The 15,646-nt window shown below is 39.9% G+C and overlaps 1 protein-coding gene across 1 annotated transcript; it reads left to right on the forward strand.

The window, feature by feature from the left end:
* Positions 1 to 1,325: 1,325 nt before the first annotated feature.
* On the forward strand, positions 1,326 to 11,990 carry EEF1E1 (eukaryotic translation elongation factor 1 epsilon 1; the record flags this gene model as incomplete). The annotated part of the gene is made up of 3 exons (XM_008943922.1): positions 1,326 to 1,526; positions 6,798 to 6,893; positions 11,850 to 11,990. Coding segments are annotated over 3 exons (438 nt in total), but the record flags the coding sequence as incomplete, so codon positions are not given.
* Between the last annotated feature and the right edge of the window lie 3,656 nt (positions 11,991 to 15,646).

Raw genomic sequence — 15,646 nt, forward strand, 5'->3', positions numbered from 1 at the left:
GGGGCTTCTAAGCTTCCAGAAGCTTCCCTCTGCCTGTGGGGTTATCGTGTGTCGCGACAGGGATGTCGGCTTAAAACGCCCTTGATCTTACACCGCTGCCTTCCCTGCGTTTTGCCGCTGCCAGCGCAAGTTATAGCTGTGCTGGTGCCATTAAGCTATGTGGATAAAAACCTTCATATCACTAATGCATCTATAGTGAGGAGTTGCTGCTCTTAAATATTTTTTAATGTAGACGCCTTGATGTTCTTAACATTAAGCTCGGTGGTTTAAGAGGCACCTGAGGCCTGGAAAATGGAATGTAGGGCTGAGGGTGTCACAAATATGTAAGGATCATTAAGTGATTCTCTCAGAAAAGGACAGCAGAGAAGGGAAGTTGTGTCAGTTCCTTATGGTTTTGAATTTTCTCTTTCTTGACTTTATTGGCTATTTGTGATTCGAGTTTTGAATATCAATATATGCATTTCTCATGTGCAGAAGCTTCCTTAATTATTTAACAACCCAAGTGGTATTTTAATGCTATGACTGCAAAGTGTGAGTCTGAAAAATCGAGTAGCTAGATCTGGAGTTTTTGTGACTTTAAGTTCAGTAGAAAAATGGAATAGTAGCCAAAGACATGTGAAAAGAGAAAATGAATGTTGTGCTTTCACTTTGCATCTCGTGTTAATTAAATCTGAATGTAGACAGGCTCCTCTGTGTGGCCAGATACTCTAAAAAAAGATATACTGCATTTTAGTTGGCTTCTCTTCTATCCTTTGCTGCCATAAATGACTCAAGGGGTCTCAGTCTGTTGCAGTGAATTTCAGTTCATTCCCTTCTGACTCTGAGTGGCTCAGTTCCCTTCCTGCTGTTTCAGGGGTCAGTCACAAAGGTGTGGCTCCAGGCAGAGGTGTGTGGTGTTGTCCTGCCCTGTCACCAGGGGACTGCTGGCTCCTGGCAGAGCATTTGGTGCTGGAGCAGCAAGTGTGAGTAAGCATTTCAGTCAGGGAGTCTGGCCAGGCAGTCTGCCAGGGGAGAAATTGGGTGTTACTGACTTTCATCTTAAGCCAAGAGGCCTGAATTTGAAAATGAGTTAAAAGTTAATGAGATTTCTGGCAGTGTTAAAAGGAGCAATGCTATTTCTTGCTGATATTAGCAGGGTTTGATTCACTGGAGCTAAAAGTGGCTTGATGTGTTAAATACACTTCTGTGAAAACAAAACAAAAACTAAACCACCCCAAAGATTAAAAGGAGATTTTTTGGGGGGCTCTGGAAACCCAATAGCTGTCCTCACAGAGCCTGTGTTTTGAAGGAGCTGGTTAGTGTTACACTCTTCTTTTCACTTCTAGGTTCCTGTTCTGCAGAGGAACAATGGTCCTGGCCTGACAGGGTTGGTGACCATTGCTGCCCACCTAGTTAGACAGGCTAAGAAGGAGCAGCTCCTGGGGAGCACTGCAGAGGAGAAGGCTGTTGTTCAGCAGTGGCTGGAGTACAGAGTGACTCGAGTGGATGGAAGCTCCAGTAAAGAAGACACCAGAATAATTCTGGGGGTAAGCAGGGCTTGATTACCTCTCCAGTGAATTTGGGAGTGACTGGATCTTGGAGAAGATTCTGGGGCTAATGTATGTGTGTGGAAAAAAAAACATTTAATAACAGTGAGCAAGTTCTGGAGACTTGATGGTATCTTTAAGCACAGGCTTTTATTCTGCTGGCTCCTTGACCAAAAACAGGAGGGAAAACAGCTTAAAATGTAAAATATATGAAGCAGAGCCCTTGATTTGTTATGGCTGTGGTGCAGTTAAACCACCCAGGGTGTCCCACGTGGTTTAGAGCTTGTTCAGGCTCTTCCTGGGCACATAAGGTGCCAGTTTCTTCCTATCTGCATAAAACCTCAGTGACAAACAGGTTGGTGTAGTTCAAGATAACACTGCTCTGATTGTTTTAAGAGCTGGGCTGATTGATTTGGTAATTATGGGCCATACTTGATGCTGTGGTAATTGCTTGAATTGAAATTGGTGATTGAACTGAAGAGCTTGAAGAGGAAATTTGCTTTACACTGTGAGGTGCTGAGGGCTGTGTGTGAAACAGCCATGGAATTCAATCATTTTTTAAAGGGTTTATTTATTCTAGTGTAAAAGTAGATTTTAGGTGGACAGTACACAGCACTCAGTGCTGTCAGGATTTAGGGTCAGGGCTGCCCTGAAACCTGTAACATGCTCTCTGTTAACCCTCTGCCCCCCAAAGGGGAAGAGAAAGGGGATAAGGGAGAAAGACTTAGAGATTAGAGAAGTAAAGCAGTTCTAATGAAATAATAATAGAATATATACAAAACTAGTATTGAACCCAGCTCCCCCCTGCTGGCAATACATCACTGTCACCCCTGAAGCTGGGGAGCAGCCCCCAGGGGACAGTCCCAGGCTGGACTCAGTGGCCAACAGGAGCTGGATTCTGGAACTCTGTTCAGGAACACACAGCTCTGGATCAAAGGCTCTTTGGATGCTGACCATTGAAGAAGCAGCCAAGGAAGGAAGGCAAGGCTTGGCCTTTGTGATCCCTCAGCTCTATACTGAATATGATGTAACCTGTTCTTTTCAAACTCTCAACCTCCTTGAGCTTGAGGACTTGGAATATTATAACAAGGATCAACCTGGTGAAAGCCCTAAAGAACCCAGAACCATTTCTCTTGCTTATACCACAGATAAGCTGAATTATCTTGATCTCCTACCTATGGAATATCTTCCCTAAGAATGTGTTTGTTTACATTGCTTCTCTTCTTGTAACATCTCTGGTCTCATTTTCTACGTGCAGATGCCCTCAAAACCTGTCTGACTGTTGGGACTTTCAGGGCTTGGTTGAAGGAGGCATTGACTAATTAAGGTTTAACCTCCAGTTTAGCTGTAGTTTGAACCTCTGGTATGACCAGGTGGCCCTCAGAGGTCCTTGTTGTCTCCTTAATTTAGTTTTAAAACCTTTTTGACAATTATTCTATCCTTTCAGTCATTTTTCAAACAAACTTGGGAAGCCTTTTGTTCTCTCTCAAACTGTGAGAAGACCTATGAGAATAAATAACTTTTATTGAGCTTTCTTGCTAATATTTCAAGTTCAATTTCAAGGATTTCCAAACAAAACAAAATTCCCTTACTGAGAAACAGTGTCACTTGAGGGACAATCTCCACCTTTGAACACAGTCTAATAGATTTTATCACTTCAGCATTTTCCTGTGATGTTTTTTTTCTTGGCAGATGCTGAACACCCAGAATTTATTTTGACACGGAGCTGCCATGGAATTTTTCCAGCACTAATAATTTCATAGCATAGCAATTAAGATTTTTTTTTAATTTGTTCTCTTGCCACCATGATTAATCAGAAAAAGAGGCAGCCTACCATTAAAATATACTATGCCAAAAGGGAGTATGGGTGATAAAAAAAAAAACAGAAGGAAAACTAAAGCAGGGAGGGAAGTCTGAGTGTGTAGTTTTACATCGTGCCTGGAATGCACAGTGGCAGTCTTGGGACAGTTGCAGCCTAGAGCCACAATTTATAATAAGCTGTGCCAAAAACAGTTCAGTCACTTCTGCTGTAAACTTTGGGCTGCCTCTGTTTAACCCTTAGCTGCTGTGGTGCTGAAAAATGTCAGTCAATAACTCGTGTAAGGCTTGTTAATTTGAACAGGAAGGATTTTCTTCTTGGCCCTGGGAAAATGAAGTTCTTAAATTGCTCTTGCTGACGTGTTGCCTGAAGCTGTTGCTTGGCATGGAAACAATCCTGAAGTTGTCAGATCATCTCAGGCAGGTTTTTTTATATTCATTCATTCAGAGCAAGTGCTGCACTGCAAGAAGCAGCCACTGAAAGTGCTCTTGGAGTGCTGTCTGCTTTTAATTTGAGCTCCTGTACTGGAGAAAATCCATGGGAGCAACACCTCTGGAATTGAGAACCTTTGTGAAACATCTGTGCCCTCAAATGTCTACTGAGATGTGAAGGAATGTCTCTGCTTTGTCACTTCTTAAGCATTCAAAACTTAGAGATCTTACCCCCTCCTTGTTCTCTTCAGAGGCATATTCTAAATAACTGGGAGCTTGTACTTGAATTCACAGAAAAAATGGAAGATCTCTGAGGGATATAACCAAGAATTTCTGTCTATTCCTTTCAGTGTCTCATACAAAAAAAATGTTCCATGATTTTAACTAGTTTTGTCCCCATTTCCCACCCTCTCTGGCTGTGATCATGAAATCCAATTAGAAATCTGTAGAAGAAAGCTTCAGTTCTTACTTAGTGTGCTTGTTTGGAAATTTGCTGTTTCCACAAATCCAGAAGCAAGATAATCTGTGCTCTGTGCTGTTAATCCACATTTCTGCACACTGTTTTTTTGGATGAAACTCTAAATGGAAAGCCTGCTCACTTTGGCAAGCTTCTCCAGGGAGTATTTTGACTTTCTCTGTTGTCTCCTCTCCCTTTTCTGTCAGCAAGAGGATATTTTTATTCATTTACAAGTGGAAAAGAGTGAATTTTGATGATGGAATAGCTGTTGATTATTTTTTCTTCAGTCTTTTACAGGAAATTCAGTGTGTGAAATACAATATTCTTCCAGATCAAGCTTAGCTTATAGTTTGCCAGCTAGCAAAGCCTTGAGTTAGAATAAAAAACTACAGCTCTGCCCCAAGAGTGCAGTTCTGCTTTTTTTGGGTTCTGCCTTGTCAGAGCCTTTACTGAGGCATTTGGGAGCACTCAGCTCTTTCTTTGCAGACTGCAATAAAAAGACATTTAGGGCATAAATGACCTTGAGAACGTTGCTGAGTGAAAGGATGTGCACAGGGAGGTGTGTGCACCAGCAGAGTGGTGTCATGGGCACAATATCCAACCCCAAATCCAAGTCTAAGCAGGGAACTGTTCCTTACCCAAGCTACTTGTGATTCAGGCTGTAAATTGGCTCTTTTTTCCATAGAACAAGCAAATGGGGATCCAGTGGTTAGTCCATAAATAGTGCAGTGTCTCTTCATTCCCTTGCTTTCCCCCCACTCCTTCCCAAAAATGGAATTTGAGTTGCTGCAGTTGTTCAGTGCCTATTAGCACATTAAACTGCAGTTAGGCCTTAAATGCCTCTCTGAAACTGGAGGAAGGGTTTCCTGAAGGATGGCAACAGCAAGTTCCTGTAGTTACAAGCAACTTCCAAGGCAATTTCAGTTGTTCAACACTAGGATTGTGTTTATTTGATCAGTTTAAATAGTGATGTTCAGCACATGGAGGAGTTGTTCATGAAAATAGTTCAATAGCTTACCTTGATTTTAACCTTTCAGGATATTTTTTAAATTTATGTATATTTTGAGTGGACATGTGCAGTATATTCAATGAACAAATGTATCTGTATGATATTAACCCTTCCTGAAAAACTGGGCAAAAATATTTCTGCCTAGAAACAAGCCTACCTCTTGATAATGTATAAAACTAAAGAATTAGCACATCATAACTTCAGAAATGTAGACTTTTGAGCAGGGAAATAACTGTGGTGATTATACCTTCAGAGATAATGAGCTTCTTGCTTTACAAAATCCTAATTCCATAACCTAGACTAAAAAGAAAAGGGGTAGAAGAGAAGGGGGGATAAAATTTCAGTGGCATTACTTCTCATTATAATGGATGGTGAAATTCTGGTTAATCAAAATGAAAAATGCTGGTCTGAGAATCTGTGTCAGAACAGACAAATTTGATATATTTTTTTCCCTAGTAAACAGAACTTTAGATTTTATTTCTTCCTGCAGGTTTTTTCTTCTTTATGTTGCACTTGTCTGTGTTGTGTGTATGAGATTCTGCAGAACTGTAGTTATGTTTGAAGCAATTTCAGAGCTAATAGGAAGCATTAAAGCAGTGTAAAATAAAAAAGCAGCTACTTAGCCAGGGGCAGATGACCTTGCAGAATTTTAACTATGCAGGGGTTAATATTTTTCCCTGATTTGCTCTAATAAAGGAAATCAAAGCAGACATGAGGTTGTTTAAATACTACAGAAGCACAGGAGTCCTGTCATGAAGAAGTTATCACAGTAAGACTAAGGTGGCATAATGGAGTCAAACTTGTCAAGTTCAAATGCAAGGTCAGATGTTTTAAAGTCTCAATATTTTAGTTTTCTGGATGGACTGTAGAATATCTCCAGTCAGTAAAACCACAAAACCTGCAATAGCCTTAAGGCTAAATGTAGATTTGAAATTGTTCACTAATTATTTACCCCCTTCTTGTCCTAAAGTTGTTTTTTTTTAAATAAAAGATTGTCTTAAAATGGAACATGCTGTAATTGAGACTGAAAAATTATTTCAGAGCTATTTTTCAAAATCTGAGTAGATAAAATGGGGACAAAAGGAAAAACAGGTAAAGAAATAAAAAAAACAAACAAACAAACACACAATTCTTGCACTTTTAAATTCCAGTAGTTTGAAACCAAGCAAAGAATGATTTGAAAGTATTTCTGAGGAGTCAGCTTGGTATGTAAAACAAATCACACTTACTTAGGAAATTTTGAGTGCATGTAAATTGGGGGGAAATTAGGGAAAGTTGTGCCAGCAGCAAACTGACCACAACTTTGGCCAGAGTTCACCATTTAAATCTCACTGGATTCTCACTGTCAAAGAAGGATATTTTGATTAATAATCTTGATAAATTTTAAAGTTCTTTTCTTCCAATCCTTTTCTCCTTTGCTGAGTTGGGATAAATTAAAACACCCATCTCTTCCATATGCTCCTTATGTCTCCAGAGAACACTTTCTAGTATTTTTAACAGCATTTTGTCTTGCAAAACCAATGCCACAGCAGTCTCATGACTTTCTCCTTTTTAGGATCTTAACATGCACCTCGAAGATAAAGTCTACCTTGCAGGAAACACTTTTACCTTAGCAGACATTTTGATGTACTATGGATTGCATCGTGTCATGGTAAGTTTTATTTGTGTTCTTTTTATATGTACAACTATCACAATTGTTGTTTCTCTAAAGAGCAGGTGATTTTTGTAGAAGTTGAACTTCTGAATTGATCAGTGACAGTTACAGAACAAAAATGGAGAGATTTCTTATACAAACACTAAGGAAAGCTTGGTTTTAAGTTGTTAATTTTTTACTTTATTAAATATTTAGGCACCAATTAATTTCACAGGAGTGTGAGCCATAACAAAATGGCATTTGTGTTTTCAGACTTAATGATAAGACTCCACAACATATAGAATATGAAAAAAACATGGAGAATTGGTGCTCAGGAAAGAAAAAAGCAACAAAAATAGAAGTTTGTACTGAGTGGAGAAGATCTTGTAATTCCTTAGTCAGCTCAGGGTTTATCGTGGAGTGCTTCTAAGTCGTTGCACAAGGATGCTGCACCCCAAAAGGCAGGCAGGGATAAAGATCAAGTCATGAAATCCCTCCCAAAATGAGAAAACTTATGTAATTGTCCAGGAGTAATGCTTCAAATAAGTGTGTCAAGCAGGAGAGGGAAGGGAAGATTCATTTCAGAAGGTTTTTGAGAACATGTTAGAGTCAGTCACTTAGAATTAATTCTGTTAAATATTAGTTGCCTTGTAAAATATCTGAAGTAGTAAGATAGATGTTGACTACAGTGTCAGAATGGGTTACTTTGTCCATGTGATATGTAGACAGAAAAAAAACATAAGTGCTTTCTAAAAATGTGACTGTATATGCTGGGAGAGCACGAGTTCAAATGAGACATTTTACAAAAAAAAAACAACTTAGGCAGGGGAAAATCAAACGTGTTTTAAATTTAGAGTTTGCTCTAGAGTAGACCACCTAATCAAGAAGAAAAAATACAAGTTATTGCTTTGGGAAATAGAACAGATGGTAAAAACAAATGACTTGGTGCTCCTGGGTGCCTGCAACCATCCAGACACTACTCAGGACAAGTTTAGAGTACAGCAGCTGTTTCTGAAATATTGGAGTTCATGGAAGATCATTTTCTGAATTGGAAGGGTATAAAGGGCAAATAATGGGGTGGCTATCTCAGGTAAAGCTACCAGCTAGGAATTAAATGTATTTTAAAGCTTTCAGAATTGATTAATGTTAGTATTTATAAAGGTAAGATCTTGAACTGTAGATTTTCTGATTTATTTTTTAATTATTTGTACTTTTCCTGTAATGAGAAGAGAGTACATCCAGAGCTGCTTCTCTGCCTTGAGCTTCAAGGAGGAGGGGGAAGCTGCTGTATCTCTCCAAGGGATGTGGTCTGGGGAAGCATTTTGTCATTATTTCAGCTAAGCCTCATGTAAAACACCAATAAATGTTTCCTACAATCCTACCAAGACAAGGTAGAAGTGGGAAGCATGGGGAGAGCAGACCCACAGTTCTTACTGTCCATCAAGCTGTCTAGAAAATTGATCTATTACTGTTAATGATCTTTAGGATCAATCTCTCTGCTCTTGAGAGACTTTACTGCACACTGACACAGACATCAGTAATAAAGTTCAGCAGATATGAGTGGTGCACCATGATGGTCCTGAATGAGCCAGGTGTTACTACAACTTCACTGGAAAAGCTTTTAAGACCACCCAATCCTATTGCTCACTTCTTCACCTGAATATAGAGTGAACCTAGATCATAAGGCTTCCAGTTCCTCCCCTCCTGCCTTCATTTTGCTCTTCCCATCACCCAGGGGAGGTTCTGGAACCTGATTCCTCATTGTCTGGGCTCATCCATTTGAACTTCTTAATGAGTTTGTCTGCTGAACAGCAGCAACTCTTAATTTTGCAGTTGTGTGCCTGCCTTCCAGTCTTACTCTCCCTCTCAGTTATTTTAACAAGCACAATAGTTCTGTGTGTATAAAATTCAGTGTTGTGGGAAAGGAATTAGTATTTTAATGAGTGAGAGTCTGATTCACAGGTAATATTTCAGGCTGCTTGCAGGCTGTGCCTGTTAATTAGAAATACACACTTGTAATAATAAGACAGGAACTAAATTGTATACATTATTGTTCTAATCATTATATACCTCACAAACACCCACAAACCATAACACTTGATGCTAATTGTCTAAATGAGCTCTTCCAATCAACGTGATTCACATTGTCAGATGTAATTCCATGTTTTCATGTATCTAATACAAATATTGTTGTCTTTAGACACTTTGATTACTTAAATATGTATGTGGATGTATATGATGAACACTGAAGCTCTAGGAGGTTAATGCACAGATTGCAGAGAAAACATGAATTTGGAAGCATTGCTTGAGGACAGCTCAGACAATCAGTAAGCATTAAATTCCCCCTGTGGTAATTAAAATAAAAATAAATTTCCCTCTCTTTTCATTCTGAAGTCCAGTTCTGTTTAGGAGAAACAATCAATATGAAGATTGATCTGGTTTTATCCTTCAAAAATATCAGCAGAACCAAAGAAGTGGTCTCAAATTTACATGGCTGACTGGGAAATTTCTTTAATAAGGTCTAGAAAATAACTTCTGGGGGAAATTTGTGTCTGGAAATGGAAGGAGCCTCAGTCAAAATTTGGGGGTCAAAACAACAAGCTGTTCTCCTTGGGTCAGAACTGCTAATACTGAACTGTGGGACTGGGGTAGCAGTTTATTTTCCAGTTAATTTTTTTCCATAATGAATATTTCCTGTAATTAACAAAAATTCCTGGCACTATTTATATTCATATATAAATATGATAAGCTGCTTCTCTTTGCAGTGGGAGAACAAGTTTTCCTTCTAAAGAACAGTGCTGGAGACTTAAACTGAGTCACAAAAACCAGGTTTCCTTTTAAAAAAAAGATTTCATTTTAAGCATATTCCTTTAGCAGCAGAAAATTAGTCAAAATGAAGTGAAAGTGGATGATGTATTTCATGAAAGGCACCATGCAGCTGTTCTTGGTTTTTTTCTTTCCCTCACACCCAAAGGCTAAATTATAAAAAAAAAGTGAGATAATATCTAATCCTTTTCTTGGTGCTGAAGAGACTGAGATGCAGGCAGGTATTTTTAGACTTGAGGGTGTGGGAATGGGAATTTTTGTGCCTGTATCCCCCACGCTCCTGAAAGCAAATATAATTAAAACTTGAATATTTATAGCCCTTCTAGAAACTCTTCTAGTTGCATTGTGTGGTCACCACCTTGGTTACCCTTTGTGCTGGAAGAATAAGAGATTTTTTTTTCCATGAGATAAGAAAAAAAAAAAGCCTGTCAAATTAAGTGTCTGCTTCTTTGCTATTAAAATAATTGCTTTAATAGCAAATAATTATTTTAACAGCAGAACAGCAGCCTTTCTTAACTTGGGGGAATTATCTAATTTAATGAGGAAGAACAGAAAATACCCATCTAACAAAATGTTGTAAAAAAAAAAATGCCATGGAAGTGATCTCTAAACAATTAACCTAAGAGTTATGTTCTGAGGAAAAAGTAGAGCATGCCACAAAGTGCTTTTTAATACATTTCACTGATGGAGCACATTATGTAAATAAGTAAAACTATCTTGCTTGTTGTGCCTAGAGTACAGGAAGGGGGATTGTGAGTGGAGTGTCTGCTTTGCCCTTCAGATGTTTTTTTCACCATGCAAACAGAATGGAGGAGTTCTGGTTTTTCCAGAGTTGATTATTTTTTTTGATTTACATCAGAGAAATGTGAAGGTTGAGAATTATCAAGTTAAAACTACAGGATCTGAAGCCTAGTTGAGCATTTCCCTAACAAAGTGCTTACAAAATAAAGACATGGAAGAAGAATATTGTAATTATAAATTTAAGTATAAGATGTGGAACTTAGTGTCAGTAATTTTTAGTGTCTACTTATATTTATATACTTCACTTTGAGTGATTTTTAGATGGCCAGAGAGTACAAGTGTTGCTCTTCTCATGCTCTGTGTTGCTTTGTAAATGATTCTGCAGCTTCATAGTGTTGTATCTTAATAGCTTCCACTTTTTATTTGTAATGCCTTTTAAAAATTCCTGAGTTTTTCCCCTTATCACTGTTACCCTCTTCCACTTGGCTAATGCTGATGAACTCTTCTAGCTTTCTAGCTCAGCGAAAAGAATATGTGGCTGTGTTTTAACTGATGTGTCTGGACACTTCTATCAGACTATTCAGCTGTAGGAACAGCATCTACATTTCCATGCCAGCAGAGAAAAAGGCAGATTCCTCTCACCCTGCCCAAAGTGAGGTAGAGAACAGCTCAAAACTGCAGAAGCTCTTGTGGAAAGGGGGCAAGAGGATGGGCCAGACTCTTGTCAGTGGTGCCCAGTGACAGGACAAGGGGCAACAGGCACCAACTGGAACCCAGGAGGTGCCTCCTGAGCAGGAGGAGAAACTTCTTTGGTGTGAGGGTGCTGGAGCCTGGACCAGCTGCCCAGAGAGGCTGTGGAGTCTCCTGCTCTGGAGAGATCCCAAACCCACCTGGCTGTGACCCTGGGCACCCTGTGAGATGGTCTCCAGAGGTCCCTTCCTGCCCCTGCTGTGCTGGTATTCCATGATTTTATTCCTGATGCAGTTCTTGCCATTGGTTTTGAGGACTGCCCCATTTGCAGTTTGGTTTGAGTAGATTAACGTGAGGAAAATTCTTTTCTAAACTAGAGATTTAACCTACAGAGGAATGAGGAGACCTAAAATTGCTCATCAGAAGACAGTAATACAGGTGATCCAGGATGGAAGACTAAAGTAGTAAAGTAGCAAAGCTTTGAGGATGAAGAAAATTAAAGACTCTGAAAGGTATAATTGACATTGGTAATTGTAGATGAGTATCAGAGGGCTGGCTCGGATAAAAAGGTGGGCCTGAAGCTCTATGAATGTAAAGTTACTGCATATTTTGGGCTGTGAATTTTAATATTTGGGATTAAGACAGAACACTGCTGGACTGTCACAGCTCTGCCAGTGCCCTGTGTTACTGGCCCCTTGCATTCCTCTCCCCACACAGGTGGACCTCACAGTGCAGGAGAAGGAGAAATACCTCAACGTGTCCCGTTGGTTCAGCCACATCCAGCATTACCCAGGAGTCCGACAGCATCTGCCCAACGTCGTCTTTGTCAAGAACAGATTGTACACCAATGCTCACTGAGGAAAAACCTCCATGTCCTGGGGGGAAGGGAGCTGAGAAGTTACACTGTCCAAAACCACTAACTGGTTTGTAACCTTCTGTGTGTGACCCCAAAGTGCTGATGGCTCCAGTAGCACAACTGCCTCGAGTCGCTCTTGTTCCTTCAAGAATTGGACCTAATTAGTCCTGTCCTGCATCTGATTAAATGCCACAATGGCAGAAAGATGGAAATTCAGTTTTAATTCTCTGGTTTTTTTTTAAAAAGCTCTTCCAAAAATTAAACATTCAAGTGTAATTACGTGGTGTTTGTAGGAAAGAAGTTCTTCTTTCCCTTCAATTATTCCCTCCTTTACTGTTGATTGAATTTTTACACATCTCCCTTTTCCTTTTCATCTTATTTTCCATGGATGTTTACACTAGTTTTGTAAAAGTTCAGAGCTCTATTGCGTGCCAAGGATGTGAAAAAGGGAACATGCAAATGTTACAAAGTATTTATGTGACTGAATAAATTATTTTAAAACTGTAGTCATGATTTGGCTGGGAAACTTTTTTTTTAGTTTTCCTTCAGGAAAGAAATGAGGATTTTTTTTTAAGTTAGCTCACTTGCTACTTCATTTTGTGGCATATGGATTTTTATTTAATATGATTCTAGAAGCATTTTCTCTCAAACTGATTAAGAGTTGTAGTGGTTTTCAAATTTTTGTGGATATTTCTCACTTTCTATGGTATTTCTCCACAAGTGCAAAGTCAAGTGTTAAGATTTTTAAAAAAAATAGTTTTTAAAGAAATTTTCAAGTGCCAACATAATGCCCTAAGGATCTATTGGATCTGGGTAATCTTCTTCACAGTTCACTTGGGGTTTCTTTTCAAATCCTGAAAGAAATACAAAAATATTTTGATATCTTCATTGATAAATTTCTCTGCAGGTTTGTACAACAGTGTTGTAGAAACAGCTTCTCAGTTGAAGGTTCTTTTTGTCTCAACTGGTGTGCTCCTGTAGGAGCTTCCACACCATAAGGTGGAGAGAGAGACATCTTGGGTAGTTCCTTGAGCATTCTGAATGTTAAATGGCCTTAAGAAGAAAACAGATAATTAAAAGAGGTGATTAAAATATCTCCTGACATAAAAGGGCAGAGGAAATTTGCACGAGTAAGCTGAACAGGGGTAATTCTGGACTCCTTAGTAGGTGTTTTCTGTGTCCCTGCAATTCCTTTAGAGGGATTTACAGGCACACAGGGGTCCTTGTAGGAATGTCTCAGTGTTAAAAATGAAAATATTCTTGTTTAGTTTGAAAAGTTCTCAGCACATGGGGCTTAATTCTCAGTTTTTACCATTTCTCCTGTTCCTTACAGGGCAAAGGAGCATGATTTCAGTTTGGTGACTGTGCTCAAGCCTTCACCCATGGCAACAGCAGCTAAGAACACTGAAGCAGAGCTGAAAACCTTGCTGCAGACAGTACTGTTGTCTGATTTTCAGACACGTTTTCTAGCAATGAGGCTACAAAGTGTCTTTTTTTATTATTATTATTTTCGAATCCCCAGCAGCCTGTTTCCAAGTGTGGGGATTTCTCAGGGTGGTTACAGGCTGCTGCTGCAGTATCCCCCAGCCTCTTGTGCCAGTTTTGTTTTCTCTGGTGTGGAACAGAAGTGTTACTTGCTGCTGAAATGTTCAAAGAGGAAAAGAAAAAAAAGTTCAGCTAGCAGATGAAATGTTTAGAGGTGGATTGGTAAAATTTAACTCTCTAATATCTAAAAGGCAATTTGGTCATTATGCAATGCTAGCTTGAGCTTTTCAGTTTTCTTTTCACAGAGAAACCTGAGGGGGTAGAGGGTTAAAAGCAAAGGAGGATGAACTGAGATTTTGCCTTTAGAGAGATGAGTGGGAAAAGCAGATGGCATTTATTTCCTCCCCTCTCCTTTCTGTCTAATGCCTTTTGATCATCAAGGACAACTAAATCTGTAATAAAAAAACTTCAGGAAAATCATAAAAGCATAGCCTGACCTATCATTAAAAAATGTACCTCATGCAATCTCAGATATTTCATATTCTTTTCAGATGAGGTGCAGTGCAAGCCCATGGTCTGCAGGAAGAGCATACGTGGGTAAACGTTCTGCTCTTTAAAGCTTCTCCCACTCATCTTTCTGTAAGATTTGATTATATTTCACTGAGCATCAGTAAAAGTGACTTTCCTCCCTTGCAACCTCCTCCTCCTGTCTTAAAATTCCAGTTGCTGAAGGGCAGAGCAAACACTGAGACGTCGCTTTGCTCTTGTTGCTTCAGTTTGGTGATGATGATGATGATGATGACCACGGTGATGTGTGGGATTTGTTTTCACAGCATTCCATGAGCAGTGACACTCCCATTTGTTAACGTATCTCATCATTGCAGTGTTATTATTTTGCATAATTGTTCTCTCTAATTTATTCAAGGGGCCTGACACGTTATGGTCTTTTAAGTATGTGCCTCTAGGACTCGAGGTTGTTGCCATATGGTGAGAGAGGGCTGCTTGACAACCTTTCAGCAGCTGAAGAATTCAGCAGTGAGATAAATAGGGGAGCTGTGTTTGGTGAAATCTCAGCCTTACCCCTTTGCCTTACCCCTTTGCCATAAAATGGAGGTTTAAAATGGGGTTAGAGATGAGGAGGGATGAGAAATTTGAGAAGATCTGTGCTACACTGAACAAAGCATAGAATCACAGAATTGTTGTGAATGGGAGAGAGCTTCCAAGTCATATAGTCCAAACCTTAACCCAGCACTGCCAGGCACCTGCTAAACTGTGTCCCTCACACCACATCTCCACAGCTTGGAAACCCCTCCATGCCCTGGGCAGCCTGGCACAGTCCTGGACAACCCTTCTGGGCAAGAAAATGTTCCTGATGTCCAACCTAAACCTCCTCTGGTACAACTTGGGGCCATTTCCTCTTGTCTGATGGCTTGTTCCTTGGGAGCAGAGCCCGACCCCGCCTGGCTTCAGGCTCCTGTCAGGAGCTGTGCAGAGCCAGAAGGTCTCCCCTGAGCCTCCTTTGCTCCAGGCTCAGCACCCCCCGCTCCCTCAGCTGCTCCTCACCACACTTGGCCTCTAGACCCTACTTCCAGTTTAGACCCAGGTACTAAGAAAATCCAACCATTCAGCTGGAGCTGAGGTGTTGCCTTTTCAGCAGCAAAACTCATTATTTCATGGTGGCTTAAATGTAGAACATTCTTTCTGTCATGTTCCATTTCTGCCATCGGTGATTTACCTGCCAGGTTGGCACCCCCAGTTTTCCACCCAGATAACAATTTGGGAGATAAAACCAAGTTGTTAACTTCTGGTTAACAGCTGGAAGAGTCCAGGAAGGCATGTTCTGTTACCTTTCTCCACTGCCCACCCACTGCAGGTCCTTGCTTTTGGGTGGTTTTCACCAACTGGCAATTGCCAGAGAATTTTTGGGTAGGATGAGCAACTTTTGGACAGTGAAGTCTCCTAGTTAGCACCTCATCTCTTTGCCTGTAAGAGGTGATATTTTCACATCCTTTTAATCATCTTTTTTTTAATCTTGCAAGCCTCCTTTACAGCAGGGAGCTGAGACACTGACTAAGGCTTAAGATGGACATGAGTAAGTTGCAATTCAAGTAAGACATTTCTATTAATTAATTGATAGGAAGTGTGGCTTAGAAATGTTAACGTGGTGTTGGCC

Source organism: Merops nubicus, unplaced genomic scaffold (genome assembly GCF_000691845.1).
Source record: "Merops nubicus isolate BGI_N331 unplaced genomic scaffold, ASM69184v1 scaffold17247, whole genome shotgun sequence".
Lineage (NCBI taxonomy): Eukaryota > Metazoa > Chordata > Aves > Coraciiformes > Meropidae > Merops > Merops nubicus.